The 22,616-nt window shown below is 38.7% G+C and overlaps 2 protein-coding genes across 2 annotated transcripts in view; both read left to right on the top strand.

Moving 5' to 3' along the window:
- The window catches only part of LOC123240770 (zinc finger protein 91-like), a 730,881-nt gene that overhangs the window by 578,861 nt on the left and 129,404 nt on the right, over positions 1 to 22,616 (top strand). The gene's annotated exons all lie outside the window — the stretch shown is intronic.
- LOC123239891 (vomeronasal type-2 receptor 26-like) lies at positions 814 to 21,631 on the top strand. The gene is made up of 6 exons (XM_044667215.1): positions 814 to 1,037; positions 2,567 to 2,858; positions 3,357 to 4,160; positions 15,808 to 16,032; positions 19,184 to 19,311; positions 20,731 to 21,631. The coding sequence occupies exons 1-6, from the start codon at positions 814 to 816 to the stop codon at positions 21,629 to 21,631; spliced, it is 2,574 nt and encodes an 857-aa protein (XP_044523150.1).

Raw genomic sequence — 22,616 nt, 5'->3', positions numbered from 1 at the left:
CAATAATTGCTGGAAATATCTCTATATGCTGAACTAGTGACAAGATACTCTGTACTAGACTCATATAAGAGAACAATACTCTGACAGTAACCCCAAGTCGCAGGACTTTCTCGTTGAGGATTCGGGACTGAGAAGGATGAGATCATCTAACTCCTAATCACTCAGTTGCTACCTCTTTCTGACCTTGTCACATCTCACAAAATTTTCTTTTATGAAACCCATCCAAGACCAGAGTCACCATGTAAGCCAAATGCCTGCATAGATTCTCACATGCTAAGAAGTTTCCCTATTCTGAAAAGCTCATGGGACTCCAACTCACATGTCCCAATTGGCCTTGCTGAGGACACAGGAATTGGGAAGAAGGAGTGAGAAAAACAAGTTTTTTACTCAGACCCAGGGACACAGGTGCAGAGCCCCAAGCAGTAGTGGTCCCCAGAGTGCCTCCATTGATTGAGCTCTCTCTGTCTGCATAAGAAGAAGCAAACAGAGGATCCTGTCCTTATCCAATAACAAGGACATTTGTTTATAATTATCTAAGCCCAAGTTCTTCATAAATACATGCTGGTCAAGTCAGCAATGTCCCTATCTTGATCATCACCCAGAATTGTTTTGCATTGCGTCTGCATGATTGTGAGGAGCCAAACAAAGCTTGAACAACTGCTCAGGAAAGAGACAGGTCCTCTGCAGGAGTGTCCCAACCCAAAGCACCTGAATCTGCTACAGGTGCTGTTGCCGTGCTTCCCCAAAATACAACGCAAATCTTTTTGAGAAAGCAGGTGGACTTTGGCAGTGAGCTAAAGAGTAGCCTTCTTGATGTTCTTCCAACTTTACTTCTTGCTGCTCCTGCAGCTGCCACTCTCTGTGGGCATGGAAGAAGGGACCCCCTGCCATGCAAAAAGGGCCTTCAGCCCTGCATACTATAGAGATGGGGATCTTGTTGTTGGAGGATTTTTTCCTCTACTTGTATATAAATTGAACAAATTCCCATATTGGAAATGGTTTTGGCAGAACCCTCAGTATATTGAAAAACATCATCAGTAAGTATTTATTCTGTTTTATTTCAGCTACTTTTTTCATTTACCAAACAGTTATTTTCTTCATCTATCACCTAGAATCTCCCATTGGAAAGAAAAAGAAAGACAGGGAAAATACTTGTAACAAATAAGTATAATCAAGCAAACAAATTCCTATTTTGGCCATATCCAAGAATGAATGTCTGAATTTGGAAAGATATTCATCACCTTTATGTAGGAAAGTGGGTATATTCTTCATAATCAATCCTCTGGAATCACTATTGATCATTGCATTGCTCAGAGTTCTTAAGATTCTCAGATTATTTGCTTTTATAATAGTGCAGATAAATTATTTGCTATTTTCAAGGTTCTTCTGTCTTCGTACTGTATTTAACACCAAGGTGCGTTTTCATTTTCTTCACATTATTTTAGGTATTACTTGGTCAAAAGATGTCTACAATTCAGTAACATTTTGATAATAGATACAAATTGTTATCCAGAATGTCAATACTGTAACTATTATCTTAAATTCCTCTCACGTTTGTTTCTTTTTTTCCAAATTTACCAATATGATGGATATGAAGCAGAGTTGCTTTACTTCTATTTTGCTGATCATAAGTCATTTGTAAAATTTTTAATAACGGTAGATTGCTTGGAATTCCTACCTTGAGACCTACCTGTTTAAATCCTTTGAAATGCATCAATTGAGGCTCTTGCATCAATTCCTTACATATGTTGGAAATGAAACTTTTAACAATGTACTACATGTATTTTTTCCAATGAAATTTTTCTCTTGTAATCTTAGCTACATTGGATTTTTTTGTAAGGAATAGAATCTTAGTTGATTAATGTAATCAAAATTTCCCGTCTTGTTTTCTTTGATCCTCTGTGCCTCTTGTTTGGTCATGAACTATTCTCCAATCAACAAAAATAAATATATTTTATATTTCTCTCAGTCATTTGTGATATTATTTTTAATACCTAGGTTAAGTATCCCCCTGAAGAGTATATAGGGATATGATTTGAGATAAGGGTCTTTACAATATTTTTAATAAATTGTTGTCTAATATTCACAATAGTATTTGTCATGTTTTTCTTTATTAATCATTGAACTCAATTGCCCCAATTTTTGAAAATTCATTTACTGACTTTGCAAAGAATTCAGGTCATTCTCACAATAGTTTTTGGATATGACATGGTAGTTGGTAGAAAACTGCTACTGTAATCTAAGTGTGATGATAAAGCTGGTTGACAGTAGAAAGACAGTATTCAGTACTGCCCATGAGCCTTTGAGACGATATAGGTTTTAGGATGGTCAAAATGCTGGCATCTGAGTCCCTGACAGTAATAGAATAAAATTTTCAGAATATAACACTGAGTCTACAGGAGAGTCTAAAAAAGCAGTTATGGCCCTTCACTGAGTGAGTATGCATACAGAATTCTACCTTCATAATGCTGAAGAAATTCTCCATTTAAAATTTTCAGCTCCTTTTGAGGGAGAAGACTAGGACTAAAAATATTTCTTGTTCCTAACAATCTCCTTCCTACTGCAGGTGGCAGCCCAAACACTACTATCAGGTCCTGGCTTTAATGTTTGCTATAGAAGAGATCAACAGGAGCACCAAACTGTTACCCAATATGACTCTGGGATTCCACATCTTCAATGCCTATCACAATGATGACAGAACCTTGGAGAGCTCCCTGATGTGGCTGTCAGGACAGAGACAGACCATTCCCAATTATAGCTGTGAGAGGCAGGGCAAGTCTATAGTAGTCATTGGAGGAGCCACTTCTGAATTGACTGTTTCCATGGGAACCCTACTTGAGCTCTATAGGTTCCCACAGGTAGGGATTTATAGGGTCAATTCAGCCTACACTGGTTAGAGGACACAGAAAGGCTTTGATGGATCTGCTACTTGAAATTTAGACTCCAAAAATTTGGAGGAATCCTAATGTATAACTTACCTTTCAGGTGCCTCTCAGAGAAGAAAAAGGAAACTTCATATAAAAGAGAAAAAAATTCTTTATTTCATCAATTCTTGTAGGAAGCAGCATATTTTCACCTACAGAATTTGTGAAATAATGCAATTTAATGCAAATACTTGTTGAACATCAAATATTTGCAATTCTCTGTGCACAGTGTTAGAGAAACAAAGAAGTTAAAAAGTCAGAAAGTATTTATATCTGTTTGAGCTACATTAGATTTTATGAAGGAGATGACCCCCTAGGTGGAGACCTGAATGATCCAGGTAAAAGGGGATGAAGATGGTGAGTTGAGAAGGGAGGGTGAAAAAAGGCATTCATAGAATGCATTCACTAAGCTCATGTTTGGTTCCTATTCAGATCAGCTATGGTCTCTTTGATCCACTCTTGAGTGACCCAGTCCAGTTTCCTTCTGTCTATCAGATGGCCTCCAGGGACACCTCTCTTCCTCTTGCCATGGTTCGATTAATGCTGCATTTCAAATGGACCTGGGTGGGATTGGTTGCCTCAGATGATTTAAGAAGTGAGAAATTCCTCAGGGACCTTCAAGAAGAAATGGCCAGAAATGATGTCTGTGTCGCTTTTATACAGAATATCTTTACTGGTCTCACAGAGAATAAAAGCTACCTTTCTTATTTTCTAAAAACACTGTCTAGTTCTACAGCCAGGGTGATTGTAATTTATGGAAATACAGATACTCTACTGACCATAAGGTTTAGCGAGGTTCCTCAGACCCTTCTATACAGAATGTGGATCACCAGCAGTCACTGGGATATTGCCAAAAAAACAGGTTCTGTCTATTTTGATAATTTCCATGGAGCTCTGATATTCTCAGAGCAGACAAGTAAGATTCCTGGTTTCAAACATTTTCTGAAAACCATTAACCCTGCCAAATATCCAGAGGATATCTTCCTTCAGAACTTCTGGAATGCAGCTTTTGGATGTACATCTAAACATGGAAAAGCAGATGGAACTGTCTGTTCACCAAATGCTTCTTTGGACACACTTGGATTGAGCTATTTAGACATGACTATGTCTCACCAGAGTTACACTGTCTACAATGCTGTATATGCTGTAGCCTGGGCCCTTCATGAAATGTTCTTAGTGAGATCAGAAATGGAATCCAATGGAGATGGGAAGAACTCAGTCACTTATCCCTGGAAGGTAAGAGTTCCCTTTAGGCACTGATTTTCAACTATCTGACTGGGGGAACTGTCAACTTCAGTAAAGAGAGATAGGATGAATAACTCAGCTCTCCTCATTGTTCAGTGAGTAACTCTTGTAAGGAGTAAAATGGGTTTTGATTGGGTAAATATTAAAAGGTTGGTCGCCAGGGGATTGAATTGAACAATTCCCCAATTAAAGATTAACTTCAAGTTAAAATGACTTTTATGGAAATTTATTTACAAATGAGAAGAGAAAATAGAAATAAGGAAATAAGAGAGAGGATAAGATAGGATAAGTAATCTAACATAGTAAGTAATTTGCTCTGATCTCCTAGTTCAATCCAGGTAGATCTAATTAACCTCAGCCAAGGGATATCCGGCCTTGATCCCAAGGCCTGGAAGCCAGAGGCCTGAAGGGCCTTGAAGGTCAACAAAGCAAAACTTCAGTCACAGAGTCTCTATTAAAAGGAAATTCCTTAAAAGAAGTTCAGGAAGATTCAGTTTTAACACTCTCCATGTGGAACAGTCTCACAAGCTCCAGACCTCCTCCAAGTACAGTGGAGAGCCCAGCTGACTGAGATCTCTTTTTAAAGGGGCCTCTTTTGCATCACTTCCTGTGGCCTCCTCTTAGTTTACATGTTTAATTACAATAGACACTTTTCTTAGGACTGCCCACAAGGCAGTCAGTAAATTCTGATTTGTCACTCATTCTAACACATGTGGGTTATGGATCACCCAAGTTGTGAGTTAAATGGAGATGTTTTCACCTTTGGTGATTAAATGTAAAGATGGGCAAGGTAGATTTAATCTCATTATCACACTCTGTAGATTCAGGGCCTAATATGTTATTTTGGACATTTCAGAGTTATGACCATTTTGATTTTGTTTGATGACCTATAGGAGTGAGAATCAAACTCAACTGATTCCTGAAAGTTTTGGGGAAGTTTTGTGGTTTGTCATTTCCTTCTCTAATTCATTTTATGAATGAGGAATCTGTGATAAACAAGGTTAAGTGACTTGCTCAACATCACACAACTACCTAGTGTTTGAGGCCAAATATGAAAGTATGAAAATGACTTTTCCTGACTCCCTAACTCCACACATCCACACATCCATTTTTCCACCTACCTGCCCACTGAAGATTTTGACAAGGAGGTTGATACTTCATACTCCATTCCTCCACCAGTGTCTAAGGAAGTCAAAACCAGGTATCTTTCCTTTCCCTAGAAGCCTTAGTTACTCCAGAGTAGCCTGGTACAACACATGGAACCTTTGTTTTGCAGTCAGAAAACCTGGGTTCAAAACTTGTCTCTGAAATTTGTTTGCCAGGTATCATTGAACTATACCATGACCTCCCTATTAAATTAGTATGTTAATAATCCTAACAGTATCTAAGCTAACACAGTTAAACTAAATTTTTACGCTATGTACATTAAAAATTCCTGCCCCTAAGCTATCTTACACAAAAACTAACTATTCTGTCCCTATAGGTTAGTAGAACTATCCCTAAGGGTTAATTGTCAACTATATACATATATACAGTGCTTTGAAAAGTGTAGGTTGCTTGAGCTAGTAAAGTGTCTGAGCCAATGTAAGAGATAACTGTAAGCACTGGACAGATTACTCTTTCACTCTTATGTGTGTGTTATTATTTACATATGTACATGTGAAGTAAGAGAAATGTTTTAAGTGTTGAAAATTATGACCTGTCATGTGATGTAGTGTCTCATACTCACCCTCCTTTAGAACTCTTCTGCTAAATAGCCATTTAGTGTTAGATGGGTTCTAATTACTGAACACAGTGAGAATTCTGTGAACATGATGTACACTCCTCAAACCTAATGTTCCATCATTGATCTGATGGACTCCTCTTCATGGTACTATTATATAAAGTCACACAGATTGTGTAGACAGTTCAATGTCCATAGTGTAGTCCTTGATGTTGATGTCCTTGTGAAGATCTGTGAAGTGCTAATTGCTTTGGCCGTACTGCTGTCAGATGTTATCACAGGTGCTTGTCCACTTCAGCTGGAAATGTATAGTTGTGTTGACTTGTGTTGTAACATTTTTGTGTGTCCACAAAAATTTCTCCTTCATTGTTTTCTTCTTCAAAGATTAGGATAAAGTCAATATAAGTCCATTTACTATCATGATGTTATTTTTCCATTAATCATCAATGTCACTATTGTTATAAATAATGGGAGAGAGAGGAGTAAACTAGATACCACTCTTAAATGAATGACAGCAGTGGTAGTTCAGATATGTGGCTAGTGCAAGATCACCTGAGACTTGCCGCCTAGCTAGATGATGTAACACCTCCCTCCCTCCCTCCTTTATAACAGTGCCCAGGCAGGATACTTCAGGTCAGTAGATGGTATCTCTTCAGGTCCAACCTGGGGTTGATTAATGGTGGATATTGGGCTCTATTAGCCTTGGACATGTTTATCTGACTGCGTTGCTCCCTTCCCAGAGAAGCGATGAAACAACCACTTCAGGAAGGTACTTGAATAGCTTTATCTATATTTAACAAAGAAGGATATTAGGAAATGGGAAGATGAATAGGGAAACCCTAAACTAAACTTTAATAATAGTAATCCCTCAGAGCTGTAGGCAGGTAAGTGATTCTGGCTTTTTAGCTCCTCTAGCTCAGCCTGGCCACAGCCAAACCAGAGCAAGCAAGCTGTTGTTTGATGTCTTTCAGCTTCTTCTTCCTGCTAGATGTTATGCCTTTACAGCCTTCAGGAACCACCCCTTTTCCACCCTCTTCTTCTTCTCCTGCCCACTTCCCGTATCCCTCCCAGGCCCCAAGGTACCTAGATATCTAAAGATCGTTTGAATTCCTAAATATCTAGGAGACAGTAGAATAAGAGGTTTCATGGTCTGGATATAGGTTAGCAAATGTTAATGAGGTACAAAACAGGAGTTCTTGCAAGGTTGAGTCAAGCAAGTCTCAGATCCCAATAGACCAGGTTCCACAGATCTCAGGTCCAAGGGAAATGAAAAGGAACCATAAGTCAGGGCTGCCAGGGTATTTATACCCCCCTGGCCAACCACTTCCTCCCCTGTCCTCATGGCCTCTGGGAACATTCTGATGTCCAACGGTCTTTACCTGTCAATCAACCATGAGACTCTCAGCTCCCAGAGTTTCAATATAATACTATCTAGGTCTGAAAGTGTTTGAACTTCTGATTGTAAATCTTCTGAAATTACTTGATCTTCTGCTTAGTGATATTCTGACATGGATTGTGTTTCTAATTGATGGATACTTTGAGACTATTTGATCTTTTAGGCCTTGATGTAACATTATCTGGTCTTCTGACTGTTGTTCTGAAACTGATTGATTCAGTGATTGCTATGCTGGGATAGATCGATCTATTGGCTGCTGTTCTGAGACTGAATGATTTATAGGCTGCTGTGCTGATATTGATTGGTCTGTTGGCTGCTGTATTGTGACTGGGTCTTGAAGTTGAGGCATTTCTTTACCTGACTTGACATGTGTGGTGTGAAACCATGGTTCTCACTCCTTAATTTTGACTGCTATAGGTGTTACCAGAATAATTTTAAATGGTCCATGCCACTTAGGATACAATACAGATTTTCTGTTGAAATTTCTGGTATATACATAATCACCTGGTTGGAAGTTATGCAAATTAAAATGAAATGGTACTCTCTGCTGTATGAGAGCCAACCTGTACAATTGATCTAAATGTTCTTTTAGCAATTTGATATACTCATAGAGTTTGCATTCCATACCCAGATTTAATAGGTTATGGTGACTTCCCATATCACGGTGGTTGTCCATATAATAACTCAAAAGGTGACAAATGAGTGATGCTGTTGGTTTGGCATCTAAGATGGAACAATGCCATAGGTAATGCACCTGGCCATTTCAAATGTGATTCCACACAAATCTTTGCAACTAGGGTCTTCAAAGATTTGTTGAGGCATTCAACTTATCCTCTGGACTGAGGTCAGTATAAGAAGTGTAAATGTTTTATCCTTAAAACCTCATATATGCTGTCTAAAATATGGTGTGCAGAGTGTGAGCCACAGTCAGTTGCAATTTGTAGAGGTATAGAGAACCTTGGAATTAGTTCCCTCAGCAGGATCTTAACTACAAAAGCTGCTGTATTGCATCTAGCTGGGAATGCTTCTGGCCACTTAGTTAATCTATAAACAATCACTAATGCATACCTATACCCCTGGTATCTGGACATGGTTATGTAATCAATTTGTATGCACTCAAAAGGTGTGTAGGTTAGTTGTTTGCCTCCTAAGTTACGTACTTTGGTTATAGCTTGGTTGTATTGCATACAAATTTTTCACCTCTGGCAAACTCTCATTGCACATTCAGTAATTCCTCTTGCAATCCGTATTTTCATATTGAATCCACCAACCCCAAAGTTCCATAATGACCCTTTTGATGTAGAGTGTTGCAGAAAGTAAAATACAGGGATTTTGGCAAAATAGGTTTCACATTTGTGGCCAGCCAAACCCCATTAGCTAAGTATGCACCAAGGTGGTTTTTTTTCCAATCCTTCACTTTCCATGGAAAGTAGGCATTTCTCAGATCAACTTCATCCACTAAGGACAAGTTCAGGATTGAAATTGGTTCATACCTCACCCCAAATTTGGCTGTGATGTCAGCCCTTCTATTCCCTGATTCTATTGGCCCTTGAATTTTACTATGCCCTCTGCAATGGATTACAGAAACTTGGGATGATAATTGGAGCGCTTGCAATAGCTCATTTATGATTTTGCCATATGTGATCTGCTTGCCATTGGAAGTTATCAAGCCACAATTTTTCCAGAGTTCCCCGGAATGATGAACTACTCCAAAAGCATATTTAGAGTTGGTAAATATGTTCACTCTTTTGTTTTTTGCTAATTGAAGAGCACGTGTCAAACCTAGTAACTCTGCCCCTTGAGCATTCATTGCAGATGGAAGAGATGAGTACCACAGGGTCTCTGTGTCTGTCACTACTGCTGCACCAGTAAACTTCTGTCCATCTGCCATGTAAGATGACCCATTTGTAAAGAGCACCATTTCGGGATTATCCACAGGTGTATTGGATAAGTCTTCCCTAGTTTTGTGCACGATGTCTAGTGCATCTTCACAGTTGTGCAAACTTTCACCTTCTAATGGCATATCAGGAATCAGGGTAGCAGGATTTATATTCTTGCACCTGTGAAATGAGATGTTCTCATGTGCCAACAGGATTGCTTGGTATTGCAATAACCTTTGGGAAGTGAAAGCTTGTAGAGTAGTATTCCTTAGTGTAGATTCCACTTGATGTGGGAAATACACTCTCATTTCACCCCCTAATACCAATGAAGCAGATTTTCTCACCATGATGGCTACAGCAGCGATAGCTCTCACACAACTTGGCATTCTGCAGCCAACTGGATCTAATTTTGAGCTATAGAATGCAACGTGTCTGAGGGTATTCCCAAATGTTTGTGTGAGGATACTGGAAGCTATCCCTTTATCTTCACACACATAGAGTACAAAAGGTTTGTCATGATTGGGGATGCCTAGGGCCAACTCAGATAGAGTTAGCACTTTGAGCTTTTCAATTGTATGGATATGCCCCTTGTTTAATTTCAACAGCTCTGTGACTTCATTCCTGGTCAGCTCTATCAAAGGTTTTGCGATAAGAGCATAACCTGGAATCCAGTTTCTACAGAAGCTCATTACTCCAATAATTGCCCTGAGTTGCCTTTTGGTTTATGGCAAGCTCAATTTCTGTATATTCTGTGTCCTCTTTTGGGAAATACTACTAGTGCCCTTCTCCAGGATGAATCCCAAATATTCCACACATCTTTTTACCCACTGAAGTTTTGGTCTGGACACCCTATGACCTCATTTGCCTAGTTCTTTAAGTAGGTGCACACTATCCCTTTGACAAATGGAAGCAGATGGTGACATCAGCAGAATGTCATCCACATAATGCACCATCTTGCTATCTTCAAAGGTGATTGATTCAAGGTCTCTATGAAAGATTTGGCAGAATATAGATGCCAAATCTAATTCTACAAGGCACACTATCTGTTGTGGTCTCCCCCCCCAATATTTATACTTATTAGGGGTTCCCTAAGACTGTCGGACTTAGTTGGGATTCCGCAATAGATAGTGTGCCTCAAGTTTGGATCCAGTCTAGCGCATGGTCTTGATCAAGCACTCCTACATGTCTAGTGTCCACATTTACAGACAGAACAGAGACCTTTTCAGAGTCTTTTGAGGTCCTGCCTCTGTCAGAGTCCAAATAGAATGTTGAGCTAGAGAGGAGACAGCCCCTCTGAGCTTGAGCAGGGCTCAGTGTAGTCCTGGCAACTGTGCTGTCTTCAGCTAGACTCACGGAATATTCAGAAAGAAACTGGCAGGGAACTGAAAGGTGGATTTTTCTCTAAAGGTTTCTCCCACTCTGATGTTCTGAGTTTGACAGTCTTCAAGACTAAAACTTTCCCCTTCAGTAGTTTCAGGTTTCAAGGTACTGACATTATTTCCACCATCCACTACTTCAAGGTTATTTTCTCCTATCTCAAAGACTGCTTGGAGTCCATTTTCCATCCCTGCTGTCTGTATGACTGAAGTTTGTTCTTTGTCAACCTCAGTCACTGAGCAGACCTCATTGAGGTTATCACTGAACTCATTAGCTACTAGAGATGTCAGAGCATGAGTCTCTCTCACCCAAGCTTCAGGTATGAATTCCTTACCCTGAGGATTAAGATGTGTAACTAATAGTTCCCTTATGTTACTTCTGTCATTCAGTAACATAGTGTCCTGCTCTACAGAAACCAAGTCTTCCTCAAGATTCTGTGAAGCAGTCTCTCTGACTGTACCAGCATTTTTTATGCCTAAAGCATAAGAATGGTGTAGCACTTTGGTACACAACTCCTCAGGTTGCACATGATATTCCTCTATGAATACATTGTAAGTCCCTTATGTCTTTATCTTTATCCAAGGTATCCACCTGATTAGAACTTGGAATAAAGAAAGGAGTTTGTGATTTTGATGTCTTCAAGCAAGATTACAATGCTCCTGTAAGCAAGCCATTGCAAACTCCTATGCAGTCCTTATGCTTCACATTCAACCCTATTGAGGTGGAATGTGTAAGCTAACCCCTTTTATAGTCATCACTTTATTATTATTATTATTATTATGATGATGATGATGATGATGATGATGTCTAACTATTCTTGATCGTCTGCAACAGTAATGTCACTACTTTCTGTGCAGCTTGCAATAGATATATGCTCTTCTTTGCCCAGTCTTTTAGAAACATCCATATTGCCTCTTTCTAAATAGCAATCTCCATCACCAGCATAGTCAGTCAATAACAAGGCCTGGCTTCATAAGTGCTTCAGGATTTCTCCATCTGGTCAAGGGATGGTGACTGATATAATTTTTTCAGGAGTGATCACAACATTGATCATGATTTTTAGTATCCTCAGCCTTGCCAGATTTGCTGGACCATTTGGAGTTGTAGTAGGTGTTTCTGGTGTTATTGTCTCTGTGATCAGAGATGGTGTTATAGCTCTTGCCAAAGTTTATTTGCCTTTTATAGTGGCACAATTTTACAAGATGACCAAAGGCCCCACATAGGAAACATCTCTTTGCACTATTCCTCTTCTTAAAATTGTTGGATTGCCTTAACTGACTCTGCCCCCTTATGGCCTGGAGTGCAAAATTTTTAATTTCTTCAATCTCTTTATCTTTTTTGGCCTGCTTCAATTGCCTTTTGAGATCTGCAATAACTGCATGCTTGTTATTCTCAGATTGTCTAATAGCTTTTAGTGCTTTGGTCTTGGAGTTGTGGATATAAGAGGCAAGTTGTTTCAAATCCTCAAGAGATAAAGTCTCCCATTGAGGACAGCTTTGCCTAAAGTACTGCTGGATTGGCAATACTGCACCCTCAACAAACTGCCTCCTCATGTGGTCTACAGTTTCAGGTGATTGGATGTCTCTAAGGCCGAGGACTGTCTTAGCTGACTCTCTGAGCTTATCTAGAAAATTGATAGGGTGTTCGTCTTCCCCCTGCCTCAACCTCTCAAACTTAGACCAGGAATTCGGTCTTTTAGCATGGAGGTGCATTGCTTCTAGAAGATCAGTCTGGCATTGTAGCAAGTACCGCATGTTAGCTTGTGATATCATTTCTATGTCTTGATGCATACTGGGCCATGCTGTCAAGTTGGGGTTAGTTCTGGTTTCTTGGAGGAACTTATCCTTTTCTGATGGTAAAAAGAATTCCCCCAGGAGAAATTCAACATCCCCAAAACTCAGATTAAAGAGGGTGAAGGCTTTTTTCATTTCTTTGATGCTCTTATAAAGGCTGAGGTAGAACTTTGGGAAGTGGCACCTGAGGACTTCCAGGTCATTAGGGGTAAAAGCTTTGTATGATTTCACATGCAAAATCCCCCCTTCTGGTTGGAAGATAGTACATTCCACTATGGGGAGAACTGAAACTGTAGTTTCCATATCAGTTGCTTTGTCCTCAGTTTTCCCAGTCTTGGAATTTGTGCATGTGCCCATTGGACTATTTTCAATTATTTCCAATTGGAGAATGGTGTGATCATCCAACTGTTTGCCCTCACAGATTTGCCTATTGACCTCAACCAGTAGCTTAATCTGTTCCCTAAGACCTTGGAACAAGGTATCATTGTTACTGGGTTTGACAGTTCCCCACAGATGTTCAGAAACCCTTCTCAATGTCCATAGACCTTGAAAAATAGAGATCACAATAGCAGCCCCATTGTTGGGATATAGGAGACAAATTCAGCCAGTGTTACCACAAACCATCTGTAAGAATCATACAGAAGAACAAGCCTTAATAAATACTAAGGAATCGTGGAAAACCAGAGCTGGTACACTCCCTGTGGAATTGTCCAAATGAGAAGGCAAAAGCTGCTGACAATGAAGGTCATTCTTGCCAGAGCCATTGCTACAGTTATTTAATTGAAATTTCAATGTAGTTTCTTGACCTAAACCGGTGCTCACCAAACTGTTATGAGCAGTAGGAACTAAAGATGCTAGTGATGATTGCTCAATGGGAGAGAGACCCTAACCACATCTAGATGTGAGTATAAGATTTATTCCCATACCAGCTGGGCTAAGCCTCCTTTAAGACTCAAGATTCTTTTCTAAACCACCAGCCTTAGAAACCAATCCAATCAGGCAGTTTGGTAGGAGTAACTAGGAAGTAGAATGTAACCTAGGTTGAAATGAAAGATTACCACTGGCTTGAAAATGTCTGTAGCCAGATAAAGATGTTAACAGGACTGATTACTTCAAACTAGTTACTGTCACTAAGGTAAGAAGTTGGCTTTCAAAGATTATTTTAGGCTTTAGGATCAAACTGGGTTTATTTGTTATCAAACTGAAGGTAGGTAAAAGGGAGAATGATCTTGCCTAAGTATTTAAGAATAAAATAAATATTGAAACGCACAAGTTGTTCCTAACAGGCAGAGTATGGGAAGACCTTGGGGGTCTCTCCCCAAATCTGTTGCTGTTTGTTGCTGAGCCCATTGGCTAATAAACCCCTGGGTCAGATGCTGTTGTATTCTTGAAGTTAGCTGTTCACTCTTGCTTGATTTAAAGGTTGTTGGCTATGCCAATAAGGTATTGATTTGGCCAGCAATGAAGGTTGTCCCTACCTGCCTGCCTAATCCAGCACCCAAACTTCCCAGGACCCACTTTGGCACGACCCCCCTAACCCAAGGAGATGGGAGAAAGAAGAAGGTCCCCAGGGGTTTGTAGACCCCAATTTATACCCAGTCCATAACTGTCACCTTGGCACATGCCCTAGGGTGCTTTGCCAGGTTCTGTGTTCCAAAGTGGCAAACTGCTACTTTGTACCTACAATAAATGGCTGCCCATTTCTGCACATCACACCAAGTATCATTGAACAATCCCAGGACCTCCCTAACCATCATCTTTAAACAAAAAAGTTTGGATTAAAGGACTCTAAGGACCTTTCCAACTGAGATGTTGTCTCAAAACAAAGATTTCTGTACTGACATTTCAAAATAAAAACTGGTTCTTTTAGATCTGTCTTTCCTCTCCTGCACTGGCATAATGACTGAACTACACTGTAGGCCCTTAATAGATGTTTGTTGAATTTAAAAGCCTCTTTAACTATAATCATAGATTCCTGTTTCCCCTTTCTCTAATCCATCCTTTAGAGAGTTGACAATAAATAAACTGGCAATTTAAAAATGTCTATTATATGACAGTAAATATACTACACAAAGTAGATCTGAAAACAAAAATGAAAAAATTCCTACTCTTATGAACCTAACAATGGAGAGACAACATAAATATATGTCTGTATGTATATATGAGTGTATGTGTATACATATACCCATATGGACATATATGTATAAGTTTATATATACTTTTGTATTGTTGAATGGGTATATATTAAGTATATATTCAAAAGAAAAATAGAGAAATATTTTCTAAATGTATATATATGTAAAATAAATGTAAATAATATAAAATTAAATACAAAAATAAATACAAATACATTGAAAGGAGTTAGGGAAGGAAGACATAGACTGCCAATATAACCTTCCTAAAGAATATCTAACCATGACACTCTCCTAACCCAATATGATATTATCTTGCTCAAGAACCATCAGTGACTCCATAGAGCCTTTAAAAAAATTAAAATACCAAACTTACAATTGAAAGTTTTTTCTCTACTTCTACCTAACCAAGCTGATTTCATACTATACCTCTTCTTTGAAAAAAATTTTACACAATATATCTCTTAACACAGTATGTGTTCTATCAAAAATAACCTACTAGCTGTTCTCTGAATTTAGGATTACATCCCCCAATTCCATGCCTTTGCAAAGGCCCTTAAGTTAAGCCTGAGATGTACTTCTACCCCACATCTCCTTCCTAGAATCTTTGGTTCCTTACAGGCTCAGCCTATATTCTTGACTCTTTCAAATTCTTTCTTCATTTCCTAATCAAATAGTATATGTAAAAAGGACTTATCACAGTGCTTGGCACATGTGAGGTACAATCTATATGCTTCTTCCTTCTCTCTCTATTTGATACTATTTTCTTCCTTCTGAAATCATATGGTATTTGCTTTTCTGTTTCAATGTGGTTGCCTTCAGTAGAATGTAAGCTCCTTTAGTGCAGATATTTTTGATTTTCTGTTAATACTTCCAGGACCCAATATATTGCCTTTTAAATAGTGGGCAATGAATAAATGGTTATGAATGCTTGTTAGACTGTATTGGAAGAAGACTCACAAACCACAGGAGGACATTCTGCAGCTCCTCAAATACTATGAACCAGCATGGCAATATCTCTTTCTGTGCATACTTTCCCAGCTCAACTCTCATCCAACTGAGAAGACACTGCTGGACTTTTTCTCTTTTCAAATATTTCTACAAAGACCTTGTGATTTAGCCCAACCTTCTAATCTAGTGAGGTCTTTTTAGATCTTGCTTCTGTTATCCAATTTATTAGGAATCTATCACAGTTTTGTGACAATTGAAAAATCTAAGGTTGTACTATTCCTGCTTTTATCCAAGTATTTGATAAAAAAAAAATTTAGACAGCCTAGAGTTTAGCACCCATCCCTGAGAGACTTACTTGCAGAACTTTTCATGTTCTTCACTTTCAGCTCCACTCCTTCCTGAAGAGCATCCAGTTTAACAACAGTGCTGGGAATCATGTGATACTGGCTGAGAAGAACTCTGTGGCAAACTATGATATTCTCAACTATGTGACCTTTGGTAACGACACTGAAGTTCTGGTCAAAGTGGGAGAGTTTATTTCTCAGGCTCCACTTGGTCAAGAGATCATCATCCAACAGAAGGCAATAGTGTGGCCCAGAACATGGGGAGAGGTGAAGAATGATTGAAATTTTTGTTTAATGTAAGATGTAAATGTAAACAAACACCAGAATAGTCACTAGCAATTTTCGCATCTTGTTCAAATGGCACAAAAAATTCCTGCAGGAAAAATCAAGTTTTTATGCCAAATTCAGCTGAGCTGATATTGAGTCAAGGGTATCAAGACAAATTCCTCTTTAGGTGGAGAGCCTGAGAGACAGTGAGATTATTCCTTTGCACAGCTGTAGAAGGGGGAAGCAAGAGAATTGGCCTGGTCCATAGCAGTTGCAGAAAAAGGAAGCAAGGGCATTCAGAAACTTCTTATTAGAGCTCATATTCTTGATCAATTGCTGCTATACCCAGCAAAGCTTCTATGGTACTGTAGTACTCTAAGTGATATCAGGCCTCTAAATATTTAGGATTCCTAGAAGAGAACCCTATGTTATCCAAATTCTAGTTCTAGATCCCATTCATGGGAATGTTTCCCTTTTTATGCTGATCCGTGTCCCACACTTATAAATATAACAGCTACTTTTATTGTCTAAATCCCTTACTTCCACAGGCCACTAAAAGATGAACTACATAGTCATCAAATGAAAAGGTGACAAATCTAGGATTTATAGTGTCATGGAGAAGGCCAAAATCCCTGCTTACATCAGTATAAAGTGCTCAGACACTTGGAAATTTTATGTTGGTGAAGCAAAACTATTCAGAGAATGGATGTTTGTCTAAAAGTGTATGATCTGTAGAGGAGAAGGAGGAATCGATCATTTTTATTACATGACACAAGGCCTTAATCATTCATCCATTCAACTATGTATTCATTGAAAAACTATTTGTTAAGGATATTATTTGACTTGAGTCCTGGGTTGGATGTCAGAGAAATTACAAAGATAATACAAATATCTTCCATGTGTGGTTTCTTCCTCTTTCACTTTAGAGATTGCATTTTAAACAAAATTACAATTGCTCTGAAATCCTGGCAAAAAAATATTCACACTTTAGGCTTAGGTTTAGGTCCCCACCCCACCTCACTTTCTTGTGCCTGCCTTGCTTGTTCATAATTGAGGCTTAATTCATGTCCCTAGTAATATTTGATTCACCAAATAACATATGGAATTATACCCTTTGTAAATAGACAGGCAATGGAAGATGGGTTAAAAAGCGGACATTTTCTTGGGACTGCCTTCTATATAGGACATCTACTGCAAAATGTGTGTATAGCTGATGATTCCTATGGATTCTCCCTTCTTTGCCACATTAACTCAGGGCTAACTTTAGTCCTCAGTTGTATAATGGAAAAACCAAGTTTACTCTAAACTTTCCACTTCCAGACAATCAGAATCTTTCTTTGCTTCTGAAAAGCTACTTCCTTTTATTCAAATGTGTCTTTTTAAATAATTCAGCAATGTTTATAGACTCTATTCATATTTGGTTCTCATTGAATCAATTGAACAGTGTACCTACTTCATAAATGTGATCACTTTTAAATGAGAGTAATAAAAAATTTGAGTACTAGCCTTCTACTACAGAAAGAGAGATAGAAGAGAAACAGAGAAAGAGATAAAGAGAGATAGAGACAGAGTCAGAGAGACAGAGACAGAAACAGAGAGAAGGAGAAGAGAGAGAGAGAGAGAAATGGAGAGAGAGGGTGGGAGCGAGACAGAGACAAAGGCAGAGAGAGTATTAGTATGTGTCATCCTGAAGAAATTCACTGGAGTCTCAAACCTCAAATAGTTTATCAGTGTGTTGGATAGTATCTGCATTATCCTTTTTTTAATATTTAATTTTTTTAGAAAATTTTTCCATGGTTACATGGTTAATTTGTTCCCTCTCCTTTCAATCCCCCACTCCCATAGCTGATGCACAATTCCACTTGGTTTTAGATGTATTATTGATCAAGACCTATTTCCATATTATTGATAGTTGCACAAAAGTGATCTTTTAGAGTCTACATCCCCAGTCATATCCCCATCAACCCATGTGTTCAAGCAGCTACTTTTTCTTCTGTGTTTCTACTCCCACAGTTCTTCCTCTGAATGTGGATAGCATTCTTGCTCATAAGTCCCCCAGAATTTTTCTGGATCATTGCATTGCTGCGAGTAGAGAAGTCCATTACATTCAATTGTATCACAGTGTATCAGTCTCTGTGTATAATGTTCTCCTGGTTCTGCTCCTTTCACTCTGTATCAATTCCTGGAGGTCATTCCAGTTCACATGGAATTCCTCTAGTTCATTATTCCTTTGAGCACAATAGTATTTCATCACCACAATTTATTCAGTCATTCCCCAACTGAAGGACATCCCCTCATTTTCCAATTTTTTGCCACCACAAAGAGTGCAGCTATAAATATTTTTGAACAAGCCTTTTTCTCTATGATCTCTATGGGGTATAAACCCAGCAGTGATATGGCTGTGTAAAAGGGCAATCTTTTAAAGCCCTTTGGGCATAGTTCCAAATTGCCATCCAGAATGGTTGGAGCAATTCACAACTTCACCAGCATGCATTATTGTTTTTAAATACATTCCCAATACATTTTATAATAGAAAGTTCACTAGATAGAGCAACAGCCCTGGAATCAGGAAAACCTAATTATGAATCCTACTTATGACATTTACTAAATGTATAACCCCTGCCAAACCACTTAGCCATTTTGCCCTCTGTTTACTCATTTACAAAATGAGAAAGAGAAGAAAATTGAAAACTACTCCACTGCCTTTGCAAAGAAAGCTCAAATGGGGCCACAAAGAGTCAGACACAATGAAAATGACTTTAAGAATACTTGTACTAAATAATCTTAAGAAAACTCTCTATTGATAATAAATTCTAGCAACTGACATTATTCCCTCTCCAGAACATTATATATCCCATGATAGTGGGGGTAAAACTACATACTACAGTTCGTATCCTAAGAGCTTCTTGTACTCTATAGAAGGAAGGAAATACAACTACTTCAATTTTTAGCAACTTAGTCTTTTTCCAAGGTAACTGGTCCAAGCCTTTGCAACAGGACTGTTATATCTATGAAAAAATAGCATCGCTAGGCTTTGCAGAATAAGCAGATTGTGTGCTTGTAGCTAAAAACAAAATAAAATTAGATAACAAAGCACATTAGGGCTGACTCCAAGCAACATCATTATGACTTTGGATGCTTTTTTGTGTAGCCTCTTCCCTCCAGATGCAACAAAGTCTGTAGCCCGGGATTCCACATAAAAGCCCAGGAGGGAAAGCCTGTCTGCTGTTTTGACTGTACACCCTGCCCACAGGGGCAAATTTCCAATCAGACAGGTAAGTCTATGGATAAACTCATAGCAAACACATATCCAGAGAACCCAAATAAAGCTGGGTGACACTCAGATCCTATTTAACAATGGAAAACATGATGCCTATGGAACATCATATCTAGTGACAAAGGGAAACCTAGGAGAATACTCAAAAAGATCAAACAGATTGAGGGTCTAGAGTGATCAAAGTTAGTGAAAGTTGATGTATTCGAAGTCCATCATATTGGAAATTTCCAACCCAGTTTTTGTGTAGCACAATTACCCAGGGGTAAACATCTAGAAAGAATTTCTATTGACACTACCATTATACAATATTACCATTACATCACCATTAACATTAACTTTACATTAACATAGGACTTCATAAATTTCAGGGACTCTTTTCTTACAAGACCCCAGTGACAAAATGTAAGTACTTTTGTCCTATTTGTATAGAAGAGAAAGAAAAAGTGACTAGCCCTAGTCACACAGCACACACACACACACACACACACAATTTTTTGACCACTGTCATTATTAAAAGCTTTCCTTCACATAGAACCTCAATTTGCCTCTTCTCTGCATCTGGTGTTGCTCCTCTAGCTAGCCCTCTCCAACCCAACAGAATAAATATAGTCCTTCCTCTAATATAAGCCTTTTGAATAGAGTACCACCTATCATGTCTCTTATGAATATTCTTTCCCCCACCCCCCAGTTAAACATGCATAGTTCCTTCCATCGATATTATTAGTACACTCAGTAGAGGTCTATGTGAGGAATTTAAGACTCATGTTGGTAAAGCCCAAAAGACATCTTGTCAACAACTAATGGCATTTATATACATCATCATAGATGTAATAACCATCAACAGGAAAGACAAAGGAACTAAGACCTTTAAAAATTATAGGGACAGCACCTCCACAGGCAGTTCCAGAAGAGGTCTATAAAGACTAACATATTGAGCACGATTGAACCATTTTCCTATGGGGGAAAAAATCTATAAAGAACAGATAGCTACTAGCTAAGGAGATAGACACTTAAGAAATATTTTCAAACTCCAGGAAACCATTTCAACAATAAACTGGATTTTTTACTTTGTGACATATTGCTGTCAAATTTTTATTATTATTATTAATAATAATAATAATAATGCCTCAATTTTATAAAGTACTCTAAGGATAATACACATATAATCTTCATTTTACAAGTGATGAAAATCAGAAGAAAGAAGTTAAATTGACTTATAGCATCACAAAACTACAGATTATATAAGGCAAGATTCAAACTCAAGTCCTCCAAGTGCTGTGTTCTATGAATTTCCACTAGATTCTAATCCCCATGGAATCAATTGGAGCAATTTGCAGTATTATAATAACCATTTGGGGCCAACTGATAGGGAAGGTATGCAAATCTGCCATACTAAGATCTCATTTGTTCTCTTCAGACAGAGATCAATGCATGAAGTGTCCTGAAGACCAATATCCAAATAGGGAGAGGATTCACTGCCTCCCCAAAGGGTTGAACTTTCTGGCCTATGAAGAAATTTTGGGCATGGCCTTAGCCTCCATAGCTGCTTCCTTGTCTCTCCTCACAGCTCTGGTTCTCTGGGTCTTTCTGAAGCACAAAGATACCCCCATAGTCAAAGCAAACAATCAAGATCTCACCTACATTCTCCTCTTCTCCCTTTCCCTCTGCTTCCTTTGCTCCCTGCTCTTCATTGGCCCTCCCACTGCAACAAATTGTCTCCTCAGACAAACAACATTTGGAGTCATGTTCACGGTGGCCGTCTCCTCTATTCTGGCCAAAACCATCACTGTGATTCTGGCTTTCAGAGCCACAAGACCAGGCAGCAGGAGCAGAAGATGGGTGGGATCCAGAGCACCTATTTCTCTTGTTGTCTTTTGTACCTTCATTCAAGTCATGCTCTGTGCAATCTGGCTCCTGCTCTCTCCCCCATTCCCAGATGCTGACACACACTCTGACCCTGAGCACATCATCCTTGAGTGCAATGAGGGCTCTCTCATTGCCTTCTACTCTATCCTGGGCTACATGGCATTCTTGGCCCTGGCGAGCTTTACTGTGGCTTTTTTGGCCAGAAATCTCCCTGACACCTTCAATGAAGCCAAGTTCATCACCTTCAGCATGTTTGTGTTCTGCAGTGTCTGGGTCTCCTTCCTGCCCACATACCAGAGCACCAAAGGGAAGATGATGGTGGCTGTGGAAGTCTTCTCCATCTTGAGTTCCAGTGCTGGCTTACTAGGCTGCATCTTCATCCCCAAATGCTATATAATCCTTCTGCAGCCACAAAGGAACAATAGGAAATTTTTAAAGAATAATCCCATTTCCTGAGACAAGAAGCATTCATAAAATTTCTGCATTACTCCCACTAATAATGAGGTGTTTTTAAAAATTAATTAGTCTTTCTTCAAATTGTCTCGGTTTATACCAGCTGAACTCTATGCTCTGCTAAAGAACATCTTTTGGGCTGTTCCACACTGTTCTAAAACCTGCTGAGGCACAACCTTTATCAGGTCCTTAACTTTATGGACCTGATGATATAACCTTTCATAGATATCTCTCTTTTTTCCCCTTTCAGTTCATCCTCGAGTTACCTAAATTCTTCCATGACTTTTGCATGAACGGCTCCTTTTTTTCTATTTCTTCAACCAGAACCTGTGTTGAAAATATTCCTTTGAAAATGTGCCTTGGTTTCTGAAACAATCTACTTTTAGGGGGTTTTCCTGTTGTTCACTCTACCTTCTCTAGCCTACCTAAAAAGATTTAAGATTTAGTTTTATGGAGTATATTTTGAAACATATAATTCATATCCTAATGCCCATAATTGTTTTATATTACCTTCTTGTATTCAGTGATATAAAGGGATTAGATCTCAAAATAAAGATTTAGATACATATACACATAACAATGAGATGACACCAAGGGCTTAATGAAAATATAGGATCATATTTGTTACCCCAAAAAGTCAAACAAGAAAATTGCGCTAACTAAATTTCTCTAGCCAGGGGGCAATCATAAACCCTCTTGAAGCAGACTGATAGTGGAAACCTTCATTTCCACATAGATGCGCTGGGCAAAATGAATGTCAAATATCTGAATATGTGTACAGCAGTCAAGGTGTGCAGAAATCATATCAAGTTTTCTTTGGCTTTATGTGTCTGTACCAATTAGGAATTTTTATGAAAACAGTAAAGTCCTCATAAACATTCAATGGCTTGAAATGAAAGCAGAAATTCCTATGAATAGAATGCAGAACGTAGAGTCAGGAATACCTAAGTTCAAATCCTTCCTCAGACATACTAGCTATGTTACCCTG

This window comes from Gracilinanus agilis, chromosome 3 (assembly GCF_016433145.1).
Source record: "Gracilinanus agilis isolate LMUSP501 chromosome 3, AgileGrace, whole genome shotgun sequence".
Taxonomy (NCBI): Eukaryota; Metazoa; Chordata; class Mammalia; order Didelphimorphia; family Didelphidae; genus Gracilinanus; species Gracilinanus agilis.
The sequence above is the reverse complement of the archived record's forward strand: the minus strand, read 5'-3'. Positions and strand labels throughout refer to the sequence as shown.

Bases quoted from the DNA above. Each gene is read 5' to 3' on its own strand.
- LOC123239891 (XM_044667215.1), top strand. From the start codon at position 814: ATGTTCTTCCAACTTTACTTCTTGCTGCTCCTGCAGCTGCCACTCTCT. The intron at 16,033-19,183 runs GTGAAGAATGAT...TTTTTTGTGTAG, and splicing joins GGCCCAGAACATGGGGAGAG to CCTCTTCCCTCCAGATGCAA. The intron at 19,312-20,730 runs GTCTATGGATAA...CTCTTCAGACAG, and splicing joins ATTTCCAATCAGACAGGTAA to AGATCAATGCATGAAGTGTC.